The sequence below is a fragment of the Sus scrofa genome, chromosome 6 (genome assembly GCF_054392235.1).
Source record: "Sus scrofa isolate SSC_HxYL_T2T_F1_AM1 chromosome 6, Sscrofa_HxYL_maternal_Yorkshire_Landrace_v2.0, whole genome shotgun sequence".
NCBI classification, from domain to species: Eukaryota; Metazoa; Chordata; class Mammalia; order Artiodactyla; family Suidae; genus Sus; species Sus scrofa.
In genome coordinates, this window is record NC_139388.1 from 33,434,981 (window position 1) to 33,461,197 (window position 26,217).

Sequence of the window (26,217 nt, forward strand, 5' to 3'; positions counted from 1 at the left end):
TTCATTTCTTTAAAAATAGCATGACTTTATACAGTATTATGCCCACCCAATGTTAACTCATTTTTAAAGCAGCCATGGAACTTCACAAGAGAAGCCTTAACTCAAGTATGTGGGGTTAGTAAAGGCCAAGATTTAGATTAGGCTCACCTTTGAAGGACTGTTGCTGAAGTAGTAGAAAATCTTTTCTCGAGGAGAAAGCATTGCTTCACTTTTATGTGGGGAAATGTAGACAGGATGATTTTGAGACAACTGTATTCGGCGAGGCGAGCCTGATCTTATAAATGGATAGGGAGAGAGTGGAGGAGCATCCATCTGTTAAAAAAAATTGCAATTTTTAAGAAAGGTAAAGTTTCTAACTAGTTTTTTTAAAATGGTTTTTAGTGTAAGTGTGAAAAGGTGTAATAAACCCATAGCTTTATGAATGGTGGATAGTGATGTATTAGCAACATTTAAAGCCCTACCAGTAGCAAACATTTAAGGGCTTACTTTGTGACAATCACTGTTTTAAGCATCTTTAACGCATTCTGTCATTTAATCTCACAACAACCCTATAAGCAAGGAACCTCCATCTGTTCCCATTTTATGTATGAGGAAACGAGAGGCACCAAGAAAGTTAAATAATACACAAGGTCACCAGAGCTGGTAAGTTTTGGATAATTTTCTACTATACTTTGAGAGAAGCCAAATAAACCCTGTTACTCTTATTTATTAATGCTTCACAACAATAGAAATTGTTAGGCAAATAATTTCTGTTAGAGACTTCCTTAGTCTTAACAAAAGAATTATATGTAAAACTAGTTTACAGAGAAGCAGCTCAAACATAAATGATTCCTCAAAAAAAAAAGGTGATTCCTCATAAGTGAAAAAAGTATGAAATAATTCTCAGTATACTTACTACATTTGCCTGTGAGTACTTCAGGGCAAATGTTTTAATTTGTTTTATGTAGATGCTGTTGTAGAACTGAATAAGATCTCCCCTCTCCTCCTCTTCCATGTCACTGTTGGCACCTGTGAGGCGAGTAGGTGTAGGAGGGGCACTGCTGGGCTGTGGAACAGGCAAGGTGCTGCTTGACCTCATGACAGGACTGGAGTCTCTACTGGCTGCAACCGGTAGAACAAAGTGTTGAAGACTGCTAATGCAGACTATTTTTTAAAAAATTCAGTCAGGAGGTCCTGTTTTGGCTCAGGAGAAACGAATCTGACTAGTATCCATGAGGATGTGGGTTTGATCCCTGGCCTTGCTCAATGGGTTAAAGATCCAGCATTGCCATGAGCTGTGGTGTAGGTCACAGACATGGCTCAGATCCCATGTGGCTGTGGCTATAGCAGGCAGCCACAGCTCCCATTCGACCTCTAGCCTGGGAACCTCCATATGCTACAGGTGTGGGCCTAAGAAGCAAAAAAAAAAAAAAAAAAAAAAAATTTCATTTAGATACACTACCTGCTCTACCTGTTTAAATGGCAGCAGGTGGGTGCTCTATTCTACATACCAGGGAGTGAAGCACAGATACTATTAAGTACTAACTTATACTACCATGCTATTACCACAGCAAAGGTTTACTGAGTAGTTTTAACTTGATACCAAGTTTTTTAGGACCTGAGCTTTGCATTGACTGGTGTCAACCAACAATTAAGGATGGTATTTCCATAGCATGGTTTCAGTGGACATGCCACATTTTTCTGGAACTCAGGTCAAAAAAATGCCTCACTTCTCTAATTTCCCAGGAGAAAAATATTATGCACAACGTGTCTCAAAGCCCTGGGATAAAGGATAAACAACTTTGCTACTAAATTTAGAGTTTGGTTTATTGTTCCAACAAATCTTTTGCCAATAAAATACTTTCATGGCTTCCATAACAGTAATTTCATTTAGTAATCCTTAGTCTTCTAGGGCTAAAACAAGAGAAACTCCTAATTTTTTATAAGTTCATAAAGATCCCACTTACTTCTATCTTTGTTCAGTTCTGTTGGAGAATTCTGATGACTTCTACTATCACTGCTGCCAGAATTTCTCCTTTTCCTTTTCCCTTTTATCAAAACGCTTCTATACACCTTTAGAAAGATTATAAGAAAGGAACTGAAATGAGTATTTATCAAGCACATTCTAGACTATTTGATATTAACATGTTATTCAATTCTCACAATTCCATATAGTAATCGTTGTCCTACTCATGGGAGGTTAATAAGTACACTCAAGGTTATATATCTTAGTAAATAACAGATATTGGATTTATACCAGGGTCTATCAGGCAGTACTTCAAGGTACTGCCTACAATACAGTAATAGTATCCAACCATAAAATCAAGTCATTCTAAGTCAAATGCAAAGATCTCACAGTCTTAGGTGTTTATTCTGGAGAAAAGGCCATAGAATCAACTGTAGTTAATTTTTTCATATTCATCAAAGACTTTTATCTTTATTTTCAGCTCTAAAAGAAAGTGTAGTTACCTGGCTTCGGGCTTGTGGCTGAGTCCTATAGCAACGCATAATATTCTGGAAGGACTTGTCTTCTTTTGTGACCTGACAAAGAATAAGAGTATTCTGAGAAATAATTTGATTTTTCGCATAATACTTACTATGAGATGTTCCATGAAATGGGTGAAAATTGTATTTAAAACAACCATTTAAAGTGTCTGGAAGGGTACATATAGGATTTAAGATTTGCAAGATGAAAAAGTCCTGGAGATCTGTTTCACAATAAAGTGAATATACTTAAAAAATAGTGTCTGGAAATGGCCCTGAAGGCATACAACAAATGAGGAAAAAAATATTCAAGAAAATCTACTAAAATCCAGTTAGCAACAGAAGGAATTAACGGTATGTGAACCCAGATCTAGAATAAAAAATTACAGTAACAAAAAATTCACTGGAGGATAAAAGAGATTTGAATTTGCAAAGAAAAAAAAAAAAAGCAAACCTGAAGCTAAAGTTGTGCAATCCAAAAGAACAGAGAAAAAAAGTTAACAGAGCTTCAAAGAAATATGCCATGCCACTAAGCACACCAAGATACACATAATGGGAGTAACATAAGGAAAGAGAAGCAGAAAATAATTATCAAAGGCCAAAACCTTCCCAAACTTATTTTAAAAATAATCTACACATAAGTAGGATAAATGTGAAGAGGTTAATGCCCAGATATAGAGTAAAAAAGCTGAAAGCCAAAGAAAGGGAGAAAAAATCTTGATGGCATCAGGAGAAAAGCAACTTTTTGCTTTCTAGGAAACCCCAGTAAGTAACATCTTTTCATTAAAAACTATGGAGGCTATGATGGAATTCCTGTCATGGTGCAGCAGAAATGAATCCACCCGCAACCACGAGTGGCAGGTTTGATCCCTGGCCTCGCTCAGTGGATTAAGGATCTGGCATTGCTATGAGCTGTGGTGTAGGCTGCAAATGCGGCCTGGATCTGGCATTGCTGTAGCTGTGGTATAGGCCAGCGGCTACATCTCCCAATTTGACCCCTAGCCTGGGATCCTCCATGTGCCGCAGGTGTGGGCCTGAAAAGACAAAAGAAACAATGGAGGCTATGAGGCAACGGACAAGGTAAAACCTAAGAATCTAGCATCCAGCAAAGTTATCTTTCATAACTGAAAGTGAAATCTCAAAGACAGAAAATGTGCTACTGGCACAACCATCTTGCATGAAAATACTGAAAGTTCTTCAAACTAAAAGTGACCCCATACAGTAATTCGAATACACATGAAAAAACAAAGGGCAATGGTAAAGATAACTGTGTAGCTGGAAAGACAGTAGAAAGTACATATTTTCAACTGACATTTTAAAAATTATATACATATAATTCATACATATATGAATGTGATATATATTTGCCAAAAACAGCACAAAGACAATGAAGAGCAAAGCTGTACTGTCCTGAAGGAAATGACTATAGACGACAACTCAAATCCCCATGAGCCAATAAAGAGAATCATAAATGGTAAATAAGGTTAATGTAACAAAAGCTATAAATGAATATTTGTATTCATTTTTTCTCTCAGCTCTTAAAACTTATAAAAAATGTATTTTTAAATTTATAACGTTTATGGATAAATGTGTAGCAGTATTATCACATAAATAACAAAAAGGAAAGTTACATAGGAGGTACAATTCTATGTACCACTGAATTCAGTATACATTTGAAGCTGGATTTCATAAATAAAGATTATATGTGGCAGTTGGAGGAAGTGGGGAGATTGATCAAAGGGGACAAGCTTCCATTTATAAGATGAATAAGTTCTGGGGATCTAATAAGCAGTATGATGACTATAGTTTAACTGTACTGTTTGAGAGTTGATCTTAAATGTTCTTACTACCAAGAAAAAGCTGGGTAATGGATGTTAACTAACCTATAGTGGTAATCATAATGCAACATACATGTGTATCAAATCATCACACTGTACATTTTAACACAACGTGGCAGGTCAATTATATCTCAATAAACCTGGAGCAAAAAGAGCACAAAGGGGAAAAAAAAAAAAACATGCAAAGCCCTAAAGAAACCACTAAGAAAAAAAAATAGTTAAAAAGTCATTACTCGGAGTTCCCGTTGTGTGGCTCAGTGGTTAACAAACCTGACTAGTAACCGTGAGGTTGCAGGTTCGACCCCTGGCCTCACTCAGTGGGTTAATGATCCGGTGTTGCTGTGAGCTATGCTGTAGACTGGCAGCTGTAGCTCTGATTAAACCCCTGCCCTGGGAACTTCCATATGCCACAAGTGTGGCCCTAAAAAGACAAAAGACCAAATAAAAGTCATTACTGAAATTAAAATGCTTCATTATTTACCTGTAGTAAGTGAAAGTAGTAAAGGAGGACTAGAGTATAAGACATAAGACATGCATAAAAAACAAAAAAATGACAGATGTGATAAATCCAGTTAAAACTAATGTTGAATGTGAATGGATTAAACACCACAATCAAAAAGCAGAAATTGTTAGATTGGATTTAAAAAAAGAGATATAACTACACTCTGTCTATAAGAGACACCCTTTAGATTAAGACATACAAAGAGATTTGAAAGAAAAGGATGAAAAGATACATTATGCCCAACAGCAACCTCAAGAAAGGTGGGGTGGCTATTCAACTATCACACTATAAAATAGACTTGAAAACAAAAAAAACTCCGGTTGTGGCTCAGTGTGCTAAGAACCTGACATAGTGTCCTTGAGGACACAGGTTTGATCCCATCCTTGGCCTCTCAGTGGGTTATGGATCCAATGTTAACTCGGCTGTGGTGTAAGCCAGCAGCTGCAGCTCAGGTTCAACCCCTAGCCCGAGAACTTCCATATGCAGCACATGTGGCCACTTAAAAGAATTTACTAGAGATAATGAGAAACATTTCCTAATGATGAAAGTATCAATCTATAAAGAACCTCTAACAATTAAAAACACATACACCTGATAACAGAGCGCCAAAATACATGCGGTAAAAACAGAAATGAAGACAATTCAATAATAGCGTATTCAATACCCCATTTTCAAAATGGAAAGATCAACAAAGAAACAGAAAACACTAGAACACAATTAGACCTTGACATCTGTAGAACAGTGTATACAACAGAATATACATTCTTCTCAAGTGCACACTGAACATTCTCTAGGAGAGACCATATGCTAGGCTATAAAATAAGCTTCAATACATTTAAAAGGACTGAAGTAATACAAAGTGGTTTTTGACCACAATGGATTGAAATTAAAAATTAACAGAAATTTGGGAAGTTGACAAAACATATATAATTCAAAAACACACCTAGAATAATCAATGACTCAAAAGAGAAATGAGAAATACTTTGAGATGAATGAAAATGAGGATACAACACACCATTAACTAATGAGATGCAGCTAAACATGTTTAGAAGAAAATTTATAGCTATTATGCCTAGAGTAAAAAATAAGATTAAATTACCTAACCATTTTATTTATTTTTTTGCCATTTCTTGGGCTGCTCCTATGGCACATGGAGGTTCCCAGACTAGGGGTCGAATCGGAGCTGTAGCCACTGGCCTACACCACAGCCACAGCGACGTGGGATCTGAGCTGTGTCTGCGACCTACACCACAGCTCACGGCAATGCTGGATCCTTAACCCACTGAGCAAGGCCAGGGATCGAACCCGCAACCTCATGGTTCCTAGTCAGATTTGTTAACCACTGAGCCGTGATGGGAACTCCTACCTAACCATTTTAAGGCACTGAAGAAGAGCAAAATTTAAGCCTAAAGCAAGCAGAAAGAAGGAAATAAAGATGGGAGCATGTAATAATACAAAACCCTAAAGCTGGTTCTTTGACAAGATCAACAAAATTGATAAACCTTCAGCTAGACAAAGATTCAAAGATTGTGGGAGTTCCCGTTGTGATTCAGTGCTAAATCTTACTAGCATCCATGAGAACACAGGTTCAATTCCTGGCCCTAATAGGTGGGTTAAGGATCTGGCATTGCTGTGACATGCAGTGTAGGTCACAGACAAGATTCAGATGCATGGTTGTGGCTGTAGCAGAGGCCAGCAGCTGCAGTTCCAATTAGACCCCCAGCCTGGGAACGCCAACATGCTGGAAGTGCAGCCCTAAAAAATATAACAAAAAGGAGTATTATGAACAACTGTGTGCCAACAAATTAGAAAGCCCAGAGGAAAGAGACAAATTCCCAGGAAGACACACTACAAAAACTGATTCTAGAAGAAACAATCTGAATAGACTTACAACAAGAAAAAGAATCATCAATAAACTACCCACAGTGAAAAGCATAGCCCCAAATGGCTTCACTGCTGAATTCTACCAAATATTTAACATTCTACCAAATTCTTCACAAACTCTTAGAAAAAATAGAAGAGGAAGAAATACTTCCTTAAGGCATTAAATGAGTCCAATGTTACCCTGATAATAAAACCAAAGCCATAACAAGAAAACTACAAATTATTCTTATGAATAGGACAAAATTCATCTATAGAATACAAGCAAACTGAACCTACTAACATAGAAAAAGAATTGTATACCACGATCAATTGGGATTTACACCAGGAATGCAAGGTTAGTTTGATGTGTGAAAAATCATCTAATACACTATCAACAATAAAAAACAAAACCCACAACTATCTAAACAGATGCAAAAAGATCATTTCCAATACCCTTTCATAATAAATGCTTAACAAACTAGAAAGAGAACCTTCTCAACCTGATAAAAGTGTCCTTAAAAAAAAAAATAGCTAGTATCATACTTTAATGGTGAAAGTCTATATGCTTTCCTCTTAAGGAACAAGGCAAGAACTTCTGCTCTCAACATTTCTATTCAACTTTACCAGAGATCTAGTCGGAGTAATTAGGAAAGAAAAAAAAAAAAAAAAAAAAGGCATTCAGTATGAACAGGAAGAAGTAAAACTATTTCTATAAGCAGATCACATAATCTTATTACAGGAGTCCATTGTGGCTCAGCAGTCATGAACCTGACTAGTATCCAGTGGGACAAGGTATTGCTGCAAGCTGTGGTGTAGGTCGCAGATGTGGCTCGAATCTGGTGTTGCAGTGGGCGTGGCGTAGGCCGGAAGCTGCAGCTCCGATCTGACCCCTAGCCTCCATATGCTACAAGGTGCAGCCTTTAAAGCAAAAAAAGCAAAAAAAAAAAAAAAAAATCTTGTACACAGAAAATCCTAAGGAATCTACTAACCCAGAACTAAAAGTGAATGCAGCAGGGTTGTGGGATATGAGATGAACATACAAAAATCAATTGTATTTCTATATACTTGCAATGAATACATCAAAAATGAAACTGCATTTATAATAGCATCAAAATAAGAATAAAGTTAACAAAAAAGTATAAAAGTTATACTTGAAAACTGTAAAATATTGCTGAAAGAAATTAAAGAGAACTGGAGTTCCCGTCGTGGTGCAGTGGAAACGAATCCGACTAGGAACCATGAGGTTGTGGTTTCGAACTCTGGCCTTGATCAGTGGGTTAAGGATCTGGCGTTGCCATGAGCTGTGGTGTAGGTCGCAGATGTGGCTTGGATCTGGCGTTGCTGTGGCTCTGGCGTAGGCGGGCAGCAACAGCTCTGATTAGACCCCTAGCCTGGGAACCTCCACATTCCACAGGTGCGGCCCTAAAAAGACAAAAGACAAAAAAAAAAAAATTTTTTTAAGGAGAACCTAAATAAATGGGAAAATATTCTGTGTTCATTGATAAGAAGGTGAAATATGGGTAAGATAGCAATACTCCAAATTGACCTTCAGATTCAACAGAACTCCACCTGATTTCTTTGTGACATGATGTCAGAATCGACAAGACGATTCTACAAGTCAAAGAATTTCAAGGGATTTAGCCTAGCCAAACAAACCTAAAAAAGAAAAGTTACCAGTTTTAAAATTTAAGCTGTTTGTTTTTAAAATGGGGAATGTTATGTGAGTTTCGCCTCAATAAATTATATTAAAAAACAAACTCACATAATAAAATGTATTGGTGAGAATGTGGAGAAATCAGGACCTTCAGACAATTCCAGTGGAAATGTAAAATGGTGCAGTGATTTTGGAAAACAGTCTGGTAGTTCCTCATATAGTTAAACACAATTTACCATATGACCCAGCAATCTGCTCCTAGTTATATACAAAATATAAATGAAGACTTCCATGGAGAAACTTGTACACAGATGTTCATAGCAGCATTATTTATAACAGCCCCAGAGAGGAAATAATCTAAATGTCCATCAACTGATGAATGAATATCATATATTCATATAATGGAGTATTATGTTCTAAAACTGTGGTGACAGTCACACATGTATAAATATACTAAAATCCACTGGACTGTACATTTTAAATGTGTGAATTATATGGTATGTGAATTTTATCTCAATAAAGCTGTTAAGTAGCATATTTCCTTTTTCCTTTCCTAATGGTACTCACTTTTGCCATCACATAAATGGCACACATTAACAACTGGTCCAGATGTCTGTCCATCATAAGTTCAGGACACTGAATTATGGAGAATTCAAAGCAGGTCCAGATTTTTTTCCTCAGTTCATCTGAAATATCCAGTTTAGCACAAAGATCTCGGAGGCGGACACCTGCTAAGTGGTAAACCTAGTAGATAAACAAAAACATCTCAAACTTTATGTAACCCTTATATTTCCCAAGCTCTTATCCTGGTAAGGGTATGTGAAAAATTACCTTTCTAAAGAAAAGCGATAAAGAGCTTGTCTTCCTGGGTCTTACACTGCTGCTGGTTAAAGGCAGGCCTTGTTTCTGCTGTTGTCCACCTGGGGAAATCTGTTGAATGGCCACCTGACCAGGGACTTGCAAGGCTGTTCCTGTCACCTGTTGAGAGCTTAAACTTCCAGCCAGGGCCTGAGCACTGAGGGGCTGGATGGAGCCAGTCACAGCTTGCGCCTGCCCTCCAACATTGACTTGCACTGGAAAGAATGTTATTCCTCCATTTTCATTGGCAATGCCTAAAGTTTGAAAAAAAAAGAAAACACAAAGAAAATTTTTCCCTTCTCAAACCTCTGTTCTCATATTATTCCAACCAAATCTCAGGTAACTTTCTAATAAATGCCACAGAGAAAGAACTCAATATCCAGTATTGACTTCCTTACCTTGTACAGGAATGGTCACTGTTTGTCCATTGTTGGCTGTGACAGTGGCTGTTGCCATGGTGACCAAAGTCTGTCCAGGAACTGGTGTGACAGAAACTGCTTCTCCAGATACATTCTGCACAGGGACAGTATTGACGAGAGGCTGTGGGGGAAGGCGCCCAGGGGTCCCTCCATCAGTGGGGCTATCATTCTCAACAAATAACCGCCTTCTGGTAGAGCTGGCTGTTGGAGAGCTGTACCTATCATATAATGTGGTTGGAGATGTTATGCCTAGGATCAAAAACAGAAAAAAAACTATTTAACTCAAGGAGACAGATCTAACTTCCATCCAAGCTGTTATGTTCAAAAATAGTTAAGTGTTTGAAATACTATAATTCATAAAATTATAGGAGTCACATCATAGCTACATTCAATGAATGAAAATGCAACTAAATACTATTGTGCAAAATTTTATTTTTATTTTATTTTACTTTATTTTTGTACTTTTAGGGCTTCACCCGTGGCATACGGAGGTTCCTAGGCTAGGAGTCAAATTGAAGCTGTAGCCTCTGGCCTACGCTACGGCCACAGCAATGCCAGATCCAAGCCATATCTGTGACCTACACCATAGCTCACGGCAACACCAATAACCCACTAATCGAGGCCAGGGACTGAACCTGTGTCCTCATAGATACTAATCAGATTCGCTTCCACTGAGCCACAACAGGAACTCCCTGGGCAAAATCATAATGAAGAATTTTTCTCTGTCTCACAGTGCTCCTTCTTGACTCCTCCTTCTGCTAAATCTACCTGGACCTTGCTCTCCAATACCACAGGGCCTTGATGATTCAAGGGTAATTTAAATAATTTTCTATTTTCCTATCATATTCAATTTCTACCTAACACTCATGTGAGATGTGATTTCACTGTAAAGCCATACCTGATAAGAAGACTTGATGAACTTGATATTACTAAGGTATCATCTGGAAGCACTTACCCCATTTTATGCATTTTCATCTTTGTCACTTTTCATATATAGAAAATTACTAAAATTCAATAACGTTCTTCAGTAAAAATGGACATAGATGTTTTGGATTCAATTAACGTACTTTTTTAAACAACTTTATTGAGATGAATCACATATTTCACACATTTATACAATTCAATGGTTTGGGGTATATTATACTATTAGCTGGTTTTTTTTGTTGTTGCTTTTTAGTGCTATACCCACAGCATATGGAAGTTGCCAGGGTTGAGGTCGAATTGGAGCTGCAGCTGCCAGCCTACATCACAGCCATAGCAACACGGGATCTTGAGCCGCATCTGTGACCTACAGCACTGGATCCTTAAACCCACTGAGCAAGGCCAGGGATCAAACCTGCATCCTCATGGATTCTAGTTGGGTTTGTTACCACTGAGCCACGACAGGAACTCCCTGGTAGATTTTTAAAATTTTAGTAAAAAAAATATATATATATAAAATTTTATTAAAATTTATATTAAAATTAATATAAATAATAAATTTTATTTATATATATATATCATACAGTTAACCATTTTACCCTTTTTAAGTGTACAATTGAGGTGCATTAGATTCATAATGTTATACAATCTCCATTTATTTCTAAAAGTTTTTCAACATCCCAAACAGAAACTGTTAACCATTATAGCTTAGTCTATTGTACTTAACACCACAGTACACATTCACACCAACGTTAATTGTTAAGAAGCATTCCTTTCCCTCTCCCATGTCTAGCTGTAAAAATTGCACATCAGTGGGTTTTAAATACTAAAATACATAAGGAAGTCCAGAGGATTGATAGGAATAGTTCTGACAGTCTGTGGGCTAACATTTGAATTTCGTGATGATACAAAAGCAAATAAATTTACTAGATTTATATTTGAAACAAAGCTGCAGTTAGAATACATTATGACATTATCTCATAAAATATTAAAAGACTTCATCAAAATGGAGACGTGATAAGTGCAAAAAAATGAAGTTTAAAGTCAAGTCCTAATCCATAGATTAGGGAAGGAAAAACTCTACAGAAATAGAGTTGAGGAAGACCAGTTATCAGATCTATGGGTCTGAGTGGATAAAAAGCAGAAAAGCAGTTGAGCCATTAAGCCACTATGCCTCCTCTTTCAAAAATGAGTAAGTTTTCACATAGATCATCCATATTCTGAGTATGCACTGACACAGAGTGATTCCTAATTTTAAAACTGATCTTGGGGAGTTCCCGTCGTGGCTCAGTGGTTAACGAATCTGACTAGGAACCATGAGGTTGCGGGTTCGATCCCTGGCCTTGCTCAGGGGGTTAAGGATCCAGCGTTGCCGTGAGCTATGGTGTAGGTTGCAGACTCGGCTCAGATCCCGCGTTGCTGTAGCTGTGGTGTAGGCTGGTGGCTACAGCTCTGATTCGACCCCTAGCCTGGGAACCTCCATATGTTGCGAGAGTGGCCCAAGAATATGGCAAAAAGACAAAAAAAACAAAAAACAAAAAAAAAAAAAACAAAACAAAAAAAAACTGATCTTTCTTCTATAGCCAGTGCTTATCAATTTTTTTAAAGTTCATCTGGGAGTTCTCACTGTGGTGCAATGGGATGGGCAGTGTCTCTGCAGCACCACAATGCAGGTTCAATCCCTGGAGCAGCACAGTGGGTTAAAGGATCTGGTGTTGCTGCAGCTGCTACGTAGGCTGCAACTGTGGCTTGGCTCTGCTGCCTGGCCCAGGAACTCCATTAGTTGATCTAGAAACAAGAATTTGCTTCCTTCTAATGGGATCCAAGGATTTAGAACTCTCTGGATTTACAGACATGCAGTTTTTGGGGTTTTTTTTCTTTTTAGGGCTGCACCCAAGGCATATGAAAGTTCCCAGGCTAAGGGTCAAATCAGAGCTGCAGCTGCCAGCCTACACTACAGCCACAGCAATGCCAGATCTGAGCCACATCTGTTTCCTACACCATAGCTCAAAGCAACACCAGATCCTTAACCCACCGAGCAAGGCCAGGAATCAAACCTGCATCCTCATGGATACTAGTCGGGTTCTTTACCACTAAGCCACGAAGGGAACTCCTAGAATTTCTTTTTAAAAGGTAGTTTTATCTTAATTATGTGAACTTAAACCTTGTACCTGGCAGATGTTATAGAGAGCTGCCTAAAATGTACCCAAATGAATAGCAAACTTCCCTTTTCGGTACCACAGGGCCAGTAATGCTGTTATATTAACCAGGTTAGCACAGCTCAACTGACAAGAATCAAAGCTGAACATGCTCAGGCCATTCAGTCCTCTAAACTCACTGGCTCATCTAATTAGATCATACATTCCATCTTTAAAAAGTTTTTCGACCCCCTTGCTGTACAGTGGGAAAATAAAAAAAAATTATTAAAAAAAAAAAAAAAGAAAAGGAAAAGGAAAAAAATTTTTTCTGTTTATTTTGATTTTAAAAGAAATAACAAAAAAATAAAAGTAATACGTGTTCTGAATGCTAGTCAGATTTGTTAACCACTGAGCCACTGAGAACTCAGTAATACATATTGTGAAGTTCCCCTATAGCCTAATGGGTTAAGGAGCTGGCATTGTCACTGCTGTGGCTCAGGTCACTGCTGTGGCATGGGTTTCATCCCTGGCCTTGGAACTTCTGTATGCTGTAGATACAGCCAAAAAAATTAAAAGTGATATATTCCCCCAAAAATTTACAGAAATCACTTGGAATTCTATTCCCAACAATAATCCTTTTTCAAAGCTGCATGTGCAGTATGTCCAGCATGTCCAGCAAGTTCCTGGCTCAGGGATTGAACTCAAGCCACAGTAGTGACAATGCTGAGTCCTTAACCACTAGTCTACCAGGAAATTCCCAACAATAATCAGTCTTACTAGTTTGATTTTTTCCATTTTAGCCCTTTTGTGTGCTTACAGATAAAAATACACTTAAAAAATAGAAACTACGAGTTCCCGTCATAGCACAGTAGAAATGAATCTAACTGGGAACCATGAGGTTGTGAGTTCAATCCCTGGCCTCGCTCAGTGGGTTAAGGATCTGGCATTGCCATGAGCTGTGGTGTAGGTTGCAGACACGGCTGGGATCTGGCATTGCTGTGGCTGTGGTGTAGGCCAGCAGCTACAGCTCCAATTAGACCCCTAGCCAGGGAACCTCCATATGCCCCAGGTTTGGCCCTAAAAAGAAAAAAAAAAAAAAAAAGGAACTGCATTAATATATAGCATTCTATTTTAAAAGACTTATCATACATTTTCCTGTATTCTTTTTTTTTTTTCCTTTCTCCCTGTCTTTTTGCTATTTCTTTGGGCCGCTCCCGTGGCATATGGAGGTTCCCAGCCAGGCTAGGGGTTGAATCAGAGCTGTAGCCACTGGCCTACACCAGAGACACAGCAACTCGGGATCCGAGCCGCGTCTGCAACCTACACCACAGCTCACGGCAACGCCGGATCGTTAACCCACTGAGCAAGGGCAGGGATCGAACCCGCAACCTCATGGTTCCTAGTCGGATTCGTTAACCACTGCGCCACAACGGGAACTTTTTTTTTTTTGTCTTTTCTGTATTCTTTAATATTCTTCAAAAGCATTATTTTTAAGTGATCCATGTGACACTAAAACGGCACAGAATACTTTCTTGTATATATACTAATTTCATTTTGTACTTTTAGATGGAATTTAAATCTCCAGATGCCAGGCCCCAAAACCGTTCCCCTAGCATCTTAAACTTACTTCTTCCAAGTCCTCCAGTATCAGCACGAACTTCACTCACCCTTCTGGGAGTCAAAGGGGAGCCAGCAATACAGATTTCATCTGCTCTTTCCAGGTTCTGAGGTGGCATGACCTAGAAAGAGATGTTTACACAAAATACCATTATTCAAAAAACATCTCAATTAGAAATATAATAATAATCTACGGCAAAAGAAAACTATCCTGGCTTTAGTTATTTCACCTAAATAAACACCTGTTTTTTCCACTTTCATACTGAAGTTATAAAAATTCTGGCAGGATTAAAATAGTCAAACCTAATAACTGGATACTAAATATAAATTGACCTTCATAATTGATTTGGAGAATTAGACAACCAACTATTCTATGGTACAGAAACTTGGCTAGGAAATCAAGACAGAACACTGAATTCTTATTCTGTCACTGAAACTTTGGAGGTGTTACAAATTATTTTTGACTCTTGTTTCCTCTTAGATGTAGGGGTGATTTCACCATGTTAAACCCAGCTGTTAACCCTTCCGTATGCATGAGGAAGACCCTAAGTTTAACTGCAGTCAGTGAAAGAGTATTCTGAATAGACTAGATAATTTATTTTGTCACAGAAAGATGTTAAGAACTTTTCACAAACCTCTTCACATGAAGGAACTCTGTTTTCATTGTCTCTAATTCTGTCCCAGAGTGGAGACTCTGGTTTCCATGCCAAATGATCCAAGATCTGTTCTTCAATCTGATTAAGGTGTTTTACCACCTCTCTACAAAGGCCATCTTCTGCTCTGATGAATACTTCTATCACCTGAAATTTTTTAAAATGTCATGGTTTGTTTAGTAATAATTTTTTTAAGGAAAAAAACTAAGGGAAAAAGCAAAATGGGTAAACTTAAATTTCTTATATAGTTATAGAAACAACAATTCAATTTATAAAAAAATCACAAGAGTTTAAAGACTAGTATTATTTTGAAACAGCTGCTCTTCCTTTCAACTGTCATCATAAATCAACTGCATATATGGAGTTCCTATTGTGGCTTAGTGGTAACAAACCTGACTAGTACCCATGAAGATACAGGTTTGATCCCTGGCCCTGCTCAGTGGCTTAAGGATCCGGCATTGCTGTGGGCTGTGGTATAGGTCTCAGACGCAGGTCGGATTCCGTGTGTTGCTATGGCTGTTGTGTAGGCTGGCAGCTGCAGCTCAGGTTCAACCCCAGCCTGGGAACTTCCACATGCTGCAGGTGTGGCCATAAATAAATAAATAAATAAACTGCATGTATGAATTATATAACATCCTTTGTTTACTGATACATTTCAAAAATCTTCAAATTAAAAAACATGCCTTATCTATAAAGATTGAAAAATATTACTCAGAGTTCCCCGTCGTGGCTTAGTAGTTAATGAATCCGACTAGGAACCATGAGGTTACGGGTTTGATCCCTGGCCTTGCTCAGTGGGTTGGGGATCCAGTGTTGCCGTGAGCTGTGGTATAGGTCGCAGACATGGCTTGGATCCTGCGTTGCTGTGGCTCTGGTGTAGGCTGGCAGCTACAGCTCCAATTTGACCCCTAGCCTGGGTGGGAACCTCCATATGCTGCAGGTGTAGTGCTAGAAAAAGACAAAAAAAGACCCCCCCCAAAAAGAAAAATATTACTCAAGCAGTTTCCACTGTGGCTCAGTGGCTTAAGAACTGTGCATAGTGTCCATGAGGATGAGACTTTGATCCCTGGCCTTGTTCAGTGGGATAAGGATCTGGCATTGCTGTAAGCTCTGGTGTAGGTCATAGATGCAGCTGGGATCTGGCATTGCTGTGGCTGTGGTATAGGCTGGCAGCTGCAGCTCCAACTCAACCCCTAGGCTAAGAACTGCCATATGCCACAGGTGTGGCCTTGAAAGAAAGAAAAAAATAAATAAAAGAAAAACGTTATTCAAAACTTCATATTTAAAAACTCTGTCATTAAAAATATTACTTTTGACTACTGTGTGAAAATTAAATTCATATATTAAGTCAATTATCAAGAAGGAAAAAATTAACAAATCAATGCTGTAACTCTGTGCCTCTATACAACATATAAAAGCAAAGCTGTATTTTTTTGAAAGATACTTTAATTTCCATAAAATAAAAGAAGAAGGTTGCTGTCATGATTAGTTAGTGACATATTTGCTACTTTCCTAAAACTTTCTTATCTCATAAAAATATTCTAAAAGCCTTTATCAGATAAAAACAGGAGTCATGTGAAAGTTTTACACAAAATAGGTTTACATACTACAGTGAAAGAATATATATAGTTCTTAAGACTCTTCTTTTTTTTTTTTTTTTTTTTTCCTTTTTTTGGCCACCTTGCAGCAGCATATGGAGTTCCCAGGCCAGGGATCAGATCTGAGCTGCAGTTGTGACCTAAGCCACAGCTGTGGCAATGCCAGATCCTTAACCGGCTGTGCCAGGCCAGGGATCAAATCTGCATCCCAGTGCTCCAAAGACACCACCAATCCCATTGTGCCACAACAGGAATTCCTCAAGACTCTCCTATTTCTTCTCTGCTCCTTATGTGGAGTGGAAATTATTAAATATTTAATTAGAAATAGAAAAAATATACATTAAAATGAGTTAAGATGGCTAAAATAGGAAGTTTATCTTATCTACAATTTCCTCATCAGTATCAGATTTTTAATAATACCTTGTAAAAATGATAAAGTGGCACATCAAATATTTCAGTAATAAATGGAAAATTCCCAGGAGGCTTATAAGAAAAAGTAACGACCTCCAAGCAGCAGGCCAAGAGCGATCTGTGGAATGCATCTTGTTCCAGAATGCCCTATAAAATAACAAAGTTATTAACCTTTAGAAATAGTTATGTATCTATACCTTTCTATATATGTTTCAAAGTAAAATTTGTCCTAAAACAGCTTTTTTACATTTTCTTACAACCATATGCAGACATATTATTTTTACTGAAGTATAGTTGATTTACAAAATTATATTAGTTTCAGGTATCCAACTCGCGATTCAGTGTTTTTGTGGGTTATAACCCAAACATAAGTTACTGCACGATAATGGCTATAATTCACTATCCTATATATCTTTGTTGCTGATCTATTTTATACATAGTAGTTAGTATCTGTTAATCTGAGACTTCTAATTTGTTCCATGCCACTTCTTCTTTGGTAACCCCAAGCTTATTTTCTATATATGTAAATGTGTTTCTATTTTGCATATTTTTTAGATACCATATGTAAATGATATACAGTATTTGTCTTTCTTTTATTTCACTAAGCATACTATTCTCTAAGTCCATCCATATTGCTGCAAATGGCAAAATTTCATTCTTTTTTATGGCTGAGTAATACTCCATTGTATACACAGCCATATTTTTATACAGAATAAAAGAAGTATAAATAGTTATGAGGAATTAGAATAATTTGCCAATTTTATAGTTTTGTCCAAAATGTCATTTTAAAATTAATTTTTAAAAATTATCTGTATTGATGCCCATTAAAAGTAAATACCACTGCAGCGCAGCAGGTTAGGAATCTGACTAGTATCCATGAGGATGTGGGTTTGATCCTTGGCCTCCCTCAGTGGGTTGAGGATTCGGCATTGCCATGAGCTGTGGGAAGGTTGCAGATGTGGCTTAGATCTGATGTTGCTGTGGCTATGGTGTAGGCCAGCAGCTATAGCTCCGATTCAGCCCCTAGCCTGGGAACTTCCATATGCTGCAGTGGGGCCCTAAAAAGCAAAAAAAAAAAAAAAAAAAAAAAAAAAAGAAAGAAAGAAAGAAGTATCACTAGAATAATCCAGGGAAAACAATTATCTTAGCCAAAGATTAATTGTTGAATATTTATATTAAAGCTCTATATAGTCATTACTCAATTTATTCTCTATAAGGCTTAAATTAAAACTCTATTTTATTTAAAAACCTCAGTCAAGGTTAAGGGCAGAGGTAAGAAGACACAAGACACAAGTTTCCTTCAATGCCAATCTTATTTCTCCAAAGCCATTTTTTTGGTAGGTGGGGCTGAAAATGCTTTTTTTTCAGTTAGGTGGGGCTGAAAGGAAACTACATTTTATTGCGCTATTCAATACACTGGTTATTTACTCACAGATAAATCCATGTCTCCCAGTCTTTTTTGTTCCTGCTCAATAACAGATTCTAATACTTTATAGTAAAGCATCTCTGCAAAACGAAAATGTTTGCTGGCAATTTCTGCATAGATAATAAAAAACACAAAAATCATATGCAAAGAAAGTAAATATATCTTATGAAAAATAAGGGTCCATTCCATCTCCTACCTGCAGAATAAAATTTAAAAACCAACCCAACGCTTCATATAAATGCACTTCTATAGTTGCTTTTCCAATCATCCCTAAGATTCCTTAATTTTTTCTTCAATGGTAACACTAAAATTTTCCTAAAATTGTGAAATGAAATTTGCACATAAAAAATGATGGCATTCTGGAGTTCCCATGGTGGTTCAGTGATAATGAACCTGGCTAGTATCCATGAGGATGAGGGTTCGATCCCTGGCCTCGCTCAGTAGGTTAAGGATCCGGCGTTGCTGTGAGCCACAGATGCAGGTCAGATCCTGCATTGCTGTGGCTGTGGTGTAGGCTGGCAGCTACAGCTCCGATTCAACCCCTAGCCTGGCAACTTCCATATATCACAGTGCAGCCCTAAAAAGACAAATAATAATAATAACAATAATAGCATTCCATCAAGATTTCACACTTTTTTTGAACAGAGCAGCTCTATGCTAATAGGAATAGAACTGGTTTACTGTTCCACTCTTACTTGGCACTTGCACTTCATGACCTCAAACAACTCCAAGAATGGGTCTGGGCATGTAACAGCTTTACCTTCTGTCCTTGTTCGTAATATTTTGAAGAATCCCTACAGTTCAACACTTAATATCAAGTCTACAAATAAAAACTACAGATTCTAAAAGTGCCAAAAGTCCAACATAATAAAGATTATCAGTCTAAAATTTCTCTGAGAATGGTCTGACAGAAAAGCTGGACATCCATATTCTAGCACTCAGTCTAAAGTCACAGATCTTTTCTTCATATTTCTGACTCAGCTTCCTAGAAGGGAATCCATGGAGTTAAGATTTCCAAGATGGGAACAATATAGACAATATTAAGCCTAACCTTTAGCACAATTACTAAACTCCTCATCTGGCTGGGAATGCTGAGAATATATTTCATACATTTCTTTCAATCTGTTGGCAATAGCCTGGGTTGGATCTCTGGAACATGTCCTAAAAAATAAGAAGAAATTATCTGATTTAAAGGTCTTGCCAAGTCACAAAGTGATAACCGTTTACAACTCTGTAATTTCAGTAATCTATAAAATACTGCGAACAGAAAAGATATACTTCCCAATTAATCCAGAAAGATCCCATACTTTCTCATCAAAGTCTCTAGTATTATCATTGAATGAAAACAATATTTATTCATGGAGCTGTACCTTTTACTACAGTAAAGTTTAGCAACTTTGACTGATGCCCATTTTAGGTACAATGACTGACCCCCGCCTACCCAACACAACTTCAGTCCCTGATGACAAGCAAAATTGCCCTCAATTGTTTCCCCAGAAGGCAGTACAACTCTTACTAAGAACTCCTGGAAAAAAACAGAATGAAGGGGTATATGTATATATACAACAAATTCACATAAACCATTACTGGCATTCTACATTTTTTCCTCTAAAATGAAGTTGATTTTGTTGATTTTTTTGTTTTGTTTTATACTCAAAAGGCAGTATCTTTTCTTTTCTTTTTGTTTTCTAGGGCTGCACCTGCGGCATATAGAAGTTCCCAGGCTAGGGGTCAAAATCAGAGCTACAGCCACTGGCCCGCAACACAGCCTCAGCAACTCAGGATCTGAGCCGTGTCTGCAAACTACACCATAGCTCACGGCAACACCGGATCCTTAACCCACTGAATGAGGCCAGGGATTGAACCCATATCCTCATGGATCTTAGTCGAGTTCGTTAACCACTGAACCACTAAGGGAACTCCTTGAAAGGCAATATATTTTCAAAGCAGAAGCCTAATATAAACGATCACCATGTGGGCTTTTGTAACAACTATGTTTTTGTCTTGATCATAAACATACATATTCATTCTAAGAATGGAGAAGTTTAGAAAAATTTAAAGAAAATGAAAATCAATTACAAACCTGGTAGAGGCAGCTAATGAACATCACATGGAAGCAAAATTTTACTTAAGAACACACACACAGACACATTACAAAACAGGCCCTTTCGGTTTTACCTAGTATATAATGGTTATATTTAACCCCAGTAATGGTATTTAAGATTAAAGAAGCTGCTACTTCTAGTTAGAGACTATAAAGAGATCTAGAAGACAAAGAGTTTAAGATAAGCTTCTAAATAGTATTTATAAAATGCTTCTGAATTCTAAGTAAACAAGGTCCATCTGAAAAATATAACTTAGGAAGAAGCCATACAGAAATGTGTTGGCTGTCAGTCACAATCAAGTTTATGAATAAAGTAGCCTTCATGAAAGTGTAAAGGAGAATTAGCCTTCATATTTAATGAGTCTAACTATGAGTGGGAAATTACTGTATGTCTATAAAGGGCTTTCTGACACCATACCACCCAAATTAAAATGGGTTCTTATAGGGTCTGTCATTAAATCATAAACTTTTAGGAATAGGAGCAGTCTCGGAGGTAATTTTGTCTGATAAATCTGCCAAAAATTATGCACAGGTAATGATATTCAGTCTACTTTGTTTTTCATTAAAGTTCACTGATAAACCTACCAGTCTCAGATCAAAGGAACTAAGGGCAGTTAACTTCTTATTCAGGCTAAGAGTGTTTTATAGAAATTATAGAAGTTACAGAAGTTTTACAGTGATCATGAATCTAAGTAGCTAACTACAAATCTGTCCCACCCTTCAGAAATTTGCTCAGGTCCAATCCTCTTCCTGAAGTCCTTTGACAATGCCCATCTTTACTAATCCACCCTCACCCCATTCCTTGAAATCGTTAAGACAGAATAGTTGGTAATAGTTCGGTGCTTTAGTCCACAGTATCTAGTGTCCTTAGTTCCTGTCTCCTATGCCATGTTAAACAAATCTGAGTGCTATGGACTAAACGTTTGTGTTGTCCCCCTCCTGATTCCCTGTCCCAAGCTCATGTTGAAACCTAATCCCCAATGTGATGCTGTATGGAGGTGGGGTATTTAGATGATTAGGTTATGAGAGTATAAATCTTTATGAATGGGATTATAGCCCTTATAAAAAAAGACCCTAGAGAGAGCTCCCTTGCCTCCTTCTGCTCCTTAAGGACACAGCAAAAAAGACACTATCTCTGAACCAGGAAGCAATCCTCATCAGACACAATCTGTCAGCATCTTGATCTTGGACTTTCAGCCTCTAGAACTGTGAGAAATTAATTTCTGTTGTTTACAAGCCACTCAGTCTACGATATTCTGTTATAGTAGCCCAAACAGAGTAGGATACTGAGAAAAAGGATTGTTTTTCTATTCATGCGTTTTATAGTGTTATGTCCTAAGGACTAACAACAGAATGGAACATTCAATTGATATAAAACTGTCAATGGGTGAATTAAGCACTGACGGTAAAAAATTAAAATAGAAAATTGAAAATAGTCAACAATCAAATTTTAAAGGCAAGAAAGGTTCAAACTAACCTTAGAATCTGTTCCAATTTCTCACTTGGTGCATTCCTGAGGCCTGTGAGCATGGTGTGAAGACGACTCAAGCTATGTGTAGCTGTAGAAACTGGAGTCACACAAGGGCTGTTATCCTTAATGTACCTCACACCAGTAAGTGGTGTGGAGATTCTAAGTGCTTTAGACTAAAGTGGAGGGGAAAAGAACATTATTTCAGATCAAAAAGACTTTTAATCACCTCACAAATGGAAATTCAAGCCAATCGGACTCTATCTTTACATTATCAATAAATATTAGTGATTCAAATGTCACCATTCTTGGAATTTAAACATAATACCAGCAAGAGTCACCACTATCCATGTGAAATAGTGTGAAAGAACAATCTGTACTTTAGCCAACTAAGAAATTTGTCTCTTCAAAGTTAAATGTTTAAGATAAGGCATTGTTCCCTATTATTCCTCTGTTAAAACTGAAGCTTGAAAGGCCAAAATAAGCATTAAAATATTAAGGCTACATTTGAGAGAGAATTTCACAACTCTTATCTACTGCTATTTTTGTAATTACTCAAAGATGACAAAAGAAAGCTGTGAATTAAATCTGGCCAAATGAAATCCATGATTTAACAAAAGGTCATCTAAATAATCAAATTGGCTTCAGAGAGTGGATAGAATCAACATTCCTAGATGAAGAGTACAACCTGATGCAGAGCAGCTTATTCAGTCTTCTTGTCCCTCCTTTACCTTTAGTTACTAGACTCTATCACAGTTTCCCCCCCCACCAAAGTAGACAGATCTTCAGAGAAATAAGTCAAATTCTTGACCAAGAATATGAAAAAGACATAATAACTTCATGTCAAAAAGTTTAAGCATGTATACATAGGCTAATAAAATATCCTTCTAATTTGTTCAACAAACTCTGAAAGGCTATGATAGATTAAGAGTGTTTTTAATATTTATAATACACCATATTTCTCCATGTGTTAAATGTGCTTATTCTACAGAGAGTTGTAAAAATTTTCACCTGGCAACAGTATTATTTAAGTTTCATGAGATGCTGAAAAACACAAAAATTCACCAAACAGAAATAAATCTATAATGCTTTCTCTGTGACTTACACAAGAGTAGAGCCAAGACTTTCACTTTGTTTCAAAGAAATTAATTCTATAATTTTTTTAGGCCAATGAGATGATTTAGATAGATTAACTATATTCAGAAGATTTCTTCCTGTACTTGGCAGCTTTTCTTGCAGCCACCTTCTTCCCTGTACATGACCTGGTACCTTGCTGGGAGAAGCAGCAAAAGCAGCGAGCAGCATCTCACCACACTGCCCACAGGCAGCAGTGCTTCCACAAAGGAAATGAGGTGTAACGACCACAAACAACTTCCTGCCCTCAGCCCTCAAGGTCGGCAAGGGCTTCTTTGAACCCTGTTCAAGTCCTTAGCTTAAAGCTTCCTGTGCACTCTGATCAAGAAGAGTATTTCTTTAACTCCTTAGACTTCTTTCACTCTCTAACAACTCATACTACTAGGTAACCTCTCTTCATTCCACGGCTTTAAAAGCCATCTGTTTCATAATGACTCCATAATACATATACACAGCCCTTACCTACTGTGAACTCCAGGCTTGTATCTCTAAACTGCCTACTCAACTTCTCTACAAGAATGTCTAAAAGACATCTCACACTTAACATGCTCATATGCCAACTTGATTTTTCCCCCTAGACTTGTTCCTTCTCAATAAATGTCAACAGTAAATATTTATGGACTGCCTACTATGTGCCAAGCACTGAATACAGCACTGGTCACAGACCTCATGAAGCTTATGTTCTAACGCAAGGAAACAGATAATAAGCAATCTATCTATCCTTCCTTCTTTCTTCCTCCCTCTATCTCCCTCCTTCCTTCCCTATCTATCGATCTATCTCTATTTTCAGACACACAATTCCTTTTTTCTAGCTACCATCAGACAGTCATAAACACTAATGGGCAAACTAATTGCAGAGTAAGGGGGAAAGGAAGTCCTGAGGGTAGGGGAGAATGTTGGTGGTTACTACTTTATATAGTAGTCAAGTTATCAGAGACCTGATGAAGTGAGGAAGTAAATCATTTGAGTATCTTGAAGAAACACGCTCTAGGAAGAGGAAACAGCCAGGGCAAAGGCTTTGAGTTGGGAGTGTGCTTGGCATATGCGAAGAATGAAAAGCAGGTTAATGTGGCATGAGTGTAATACGTGAGGAGAAAAGCAGTAGGAGATTAATTGAGAGAGGTAGCAGGGCTAGATCACTGAAGACCTCGTAGGCATTTGTAAGGACTTTAGCTTTTATACACTTACCCAACTGGAGTCTTCGCTGTGTTCTTTCTTCATACCCTAGATCCAAGTCATCAGTAAACCTTGAGGACGCCATCCCCAAAATACCCAAATATCACCATTTCTCTGATCCAAGCCACCATAAACTATTACTAGCATGACTGAAATAGCCTCTTGATTCCTTACTTCCACCCCTGTCCTCGTGCCACTTCCCACAAGACCTTTAAAAATGAAATCAGGGTATGTCAATCACTGTTCTCTATAATACTTTCCTAATGGCTTTCCTCTCAATCAGGCTGAAAGCAAAAATCTTTTTCTTCCTTCTTTTTAAGGCCACACCTATGGCCACATATGGAAATTTCCAGGCCAGGGGCTGAATTGGAGCTGTAGCTGAGACCAACCACAGAAACAGTGGGTCTGAGCTGCATCTGTGATCTACACTCCAGCTTGCGGTAATGCCAGATCCTTAACCCACTGAGCAAAGCCAGGGATCAAAACTGCATCCTCACAGATCCTGTGTCAGGTTCTTAACTTGCTGAGCCATAAAGGGAACTCTGAAAAAATCTTTACTCTGTCTTCCAAAGCCTATATGGTCTGCCCGTCCCTTGCATCTACCCCCCTACCCCCTGACTTCTTAATCACTATTTCCCTCCCTCATTCAATTCCTACCTCACTGGTATTCTCACTATTCCTCCAAAAAGCCAATCATGTTCCCACCTCATGGCTTTGCACTTGCTGTTGTCCTGGCTTCCTATACATTTCCCAGCCATTCACTCTAACTTGCGTCCCCACTCCCTTCAGGTCTCAGTTAATATCACCTCCTCAGAGACACCTTTCCCAACCACCTCCCTACTCCCAACAGCTCAAGGCCCACCCATTCTCTCTTCTCCCCAGTACTGCCTTCTACTACTCTATTTTTCTTCATATATCATCATCAGATATACTATGTATTTACTTGTATGGTTAATGTCCATCTCCCCACACTAAAATATTAAACAGGGTTTTCATAGCTGTTTTGTTCACTGAGGTAGCCCCAGTGTCCAGGACACAACCTGGCTCATAGAATACCTTGAGAATATTTGCTGAATGAATAAGCAAACCAGTCTTAAGTCTGGTCTTATATGTGAGCTTTGCCCTGGAATTAGCCACAATACCTCTGGAAGGCCTGTCAGAAGTTGCTTATTTTTCTGTGAACACCACACAATAGAAGGGAAACAGTCTCCATCATTTAAGCACCTGCATGAAGTAACTAACACATGATCCTGAAACTCAGTTTAACAGAATTTCCTTAAAGACTACAGATTCTCAGTTTCTCTAGTCTCTTAGATGAAGGTACCAATCCAGATCAATCAACATTTTCTAAAAATCTACTATATTTAGTATGTAAAGGCTGTATATTACTGGCCCATCTTTTGAAAACCAACAATTATCAGCATGATACATTTGTTTACATTTATATTAAATCCTTATCACAGACCTAATCAAAAATTTTGAAAGTTGATGTCAACAAAAATTAAAACAGTAAACACAGAGACAGACTCTCTGACATATCTGCTTCTGTATTTCTACTCTCTGGGATGGCTCAACTTACTTTGTCAAAATGCTGCTGCAAGATGTTTTTCATCTGTACCCTTTCAGCAGTCTCTGTTCCTGAACCACTGTTCAGACACCTTGAGAGAGTCCCAATTTCCTCTTCAGCATCCTCTCCAAGAAAAATCCGTTCATCTAAATTTCCAACAGATAAAACATACTCCTCATAGGCTTTATTGATGGCTTTACTATAGGAAAAAAAAATAGGCAAAATGTACACTCAAAGAACTGCCATTTCCAGTTGTTTTAGGCTACTTAATTGTTTCATTTTTTTTATTTACTAAAAATTCTAATAATTTTGTGAAAGTTAAATTTTAGTGGAATCACTATTAATTATCAAACCTGAGGAGTATAACATGCAAGCCTGCTCCACTATGTGTATCCATTGCACAGTAA

At 37.8% G+C, this 26,217-nt stretch overlaps 2 protein-coding genes across 5 annotated transcripts in view; one reads left to right on the plus strand and one right to left on the minus strand.

Moving 5' to 3' along the window:
* The window catches only part of RPGRIP1L (RPGRIP1 like), a 343,331-nt gene that overhangs the window by 194,355 nt on the left and 122,759 nt on the right, over positions 1-26,217 (plus strand). The gene's annotated exons all lie outside the window — the stretch shown is intronic.
* RBL2 (RB transcriptional corepressor like 2) overlaps positions 1-26,217 on the minus strand; it is a 44,104-nt gene that overhangs the window by 1,841 nt on the left and 16,046 nt on the right. The window contains exons 8-22 of one of the 4 annotated variants that reach the window (XM_021094167.2): positions 25,823-26,009; positions 24,256-24,291; positions 21,943-22,109; positions 19,413-19,522; positions 18,368-18,471; positions 16,945-17,082; positions 14,909-15,073; positions 14,284-14,395; positions 9,577-9,846; positions 9,152-9,432; positions 8,888-9,064; positions 2,449-2,520; positions 1,947-2,052; positions 896-1,101; positions 148-312 (exon numbers count right to left, since the gene is read on the minus strand). In XM_021094167.2, coding sequence (XP_020949826.2) covers positions 148-312; positions 896-1,101; positions 1,947-2,052; positions 2,449-2,520; positions 8,888-9,064; positions 9,152-9,432; positions 9,577-9,846; positions 14,284-14,395; positions 14,909-15,073; positions 16,945-17,082; positions 18,368-18,471; positions 19,413-19,522; positions 21,943-22,109; positions 24,256-24,291; positions 25,823-26,009 — 2,296 coding nt within the window. The remainder of the gene's footprint in view (positions 1-147; positions 313-895; positions 1,102-1,946; positions 2,053-2,448; positions 2,521-8,887; positions 9,065-9,151; positions 9,433-9,576; positions 9,847-14,283; positions 14,396-14,908; positions 15,074-16,944; positions 17,083-18,367; positions 18,472-19,412; positions 19,523-21,942; positions 22,110-24,255; positions 24,292-25,822; positions 26,010-26,217) is intronic. The other 3 variants (XM_021094168.2, XM_021094169.2, XM_021094170.2) reach the window with 3 other exon arrangements.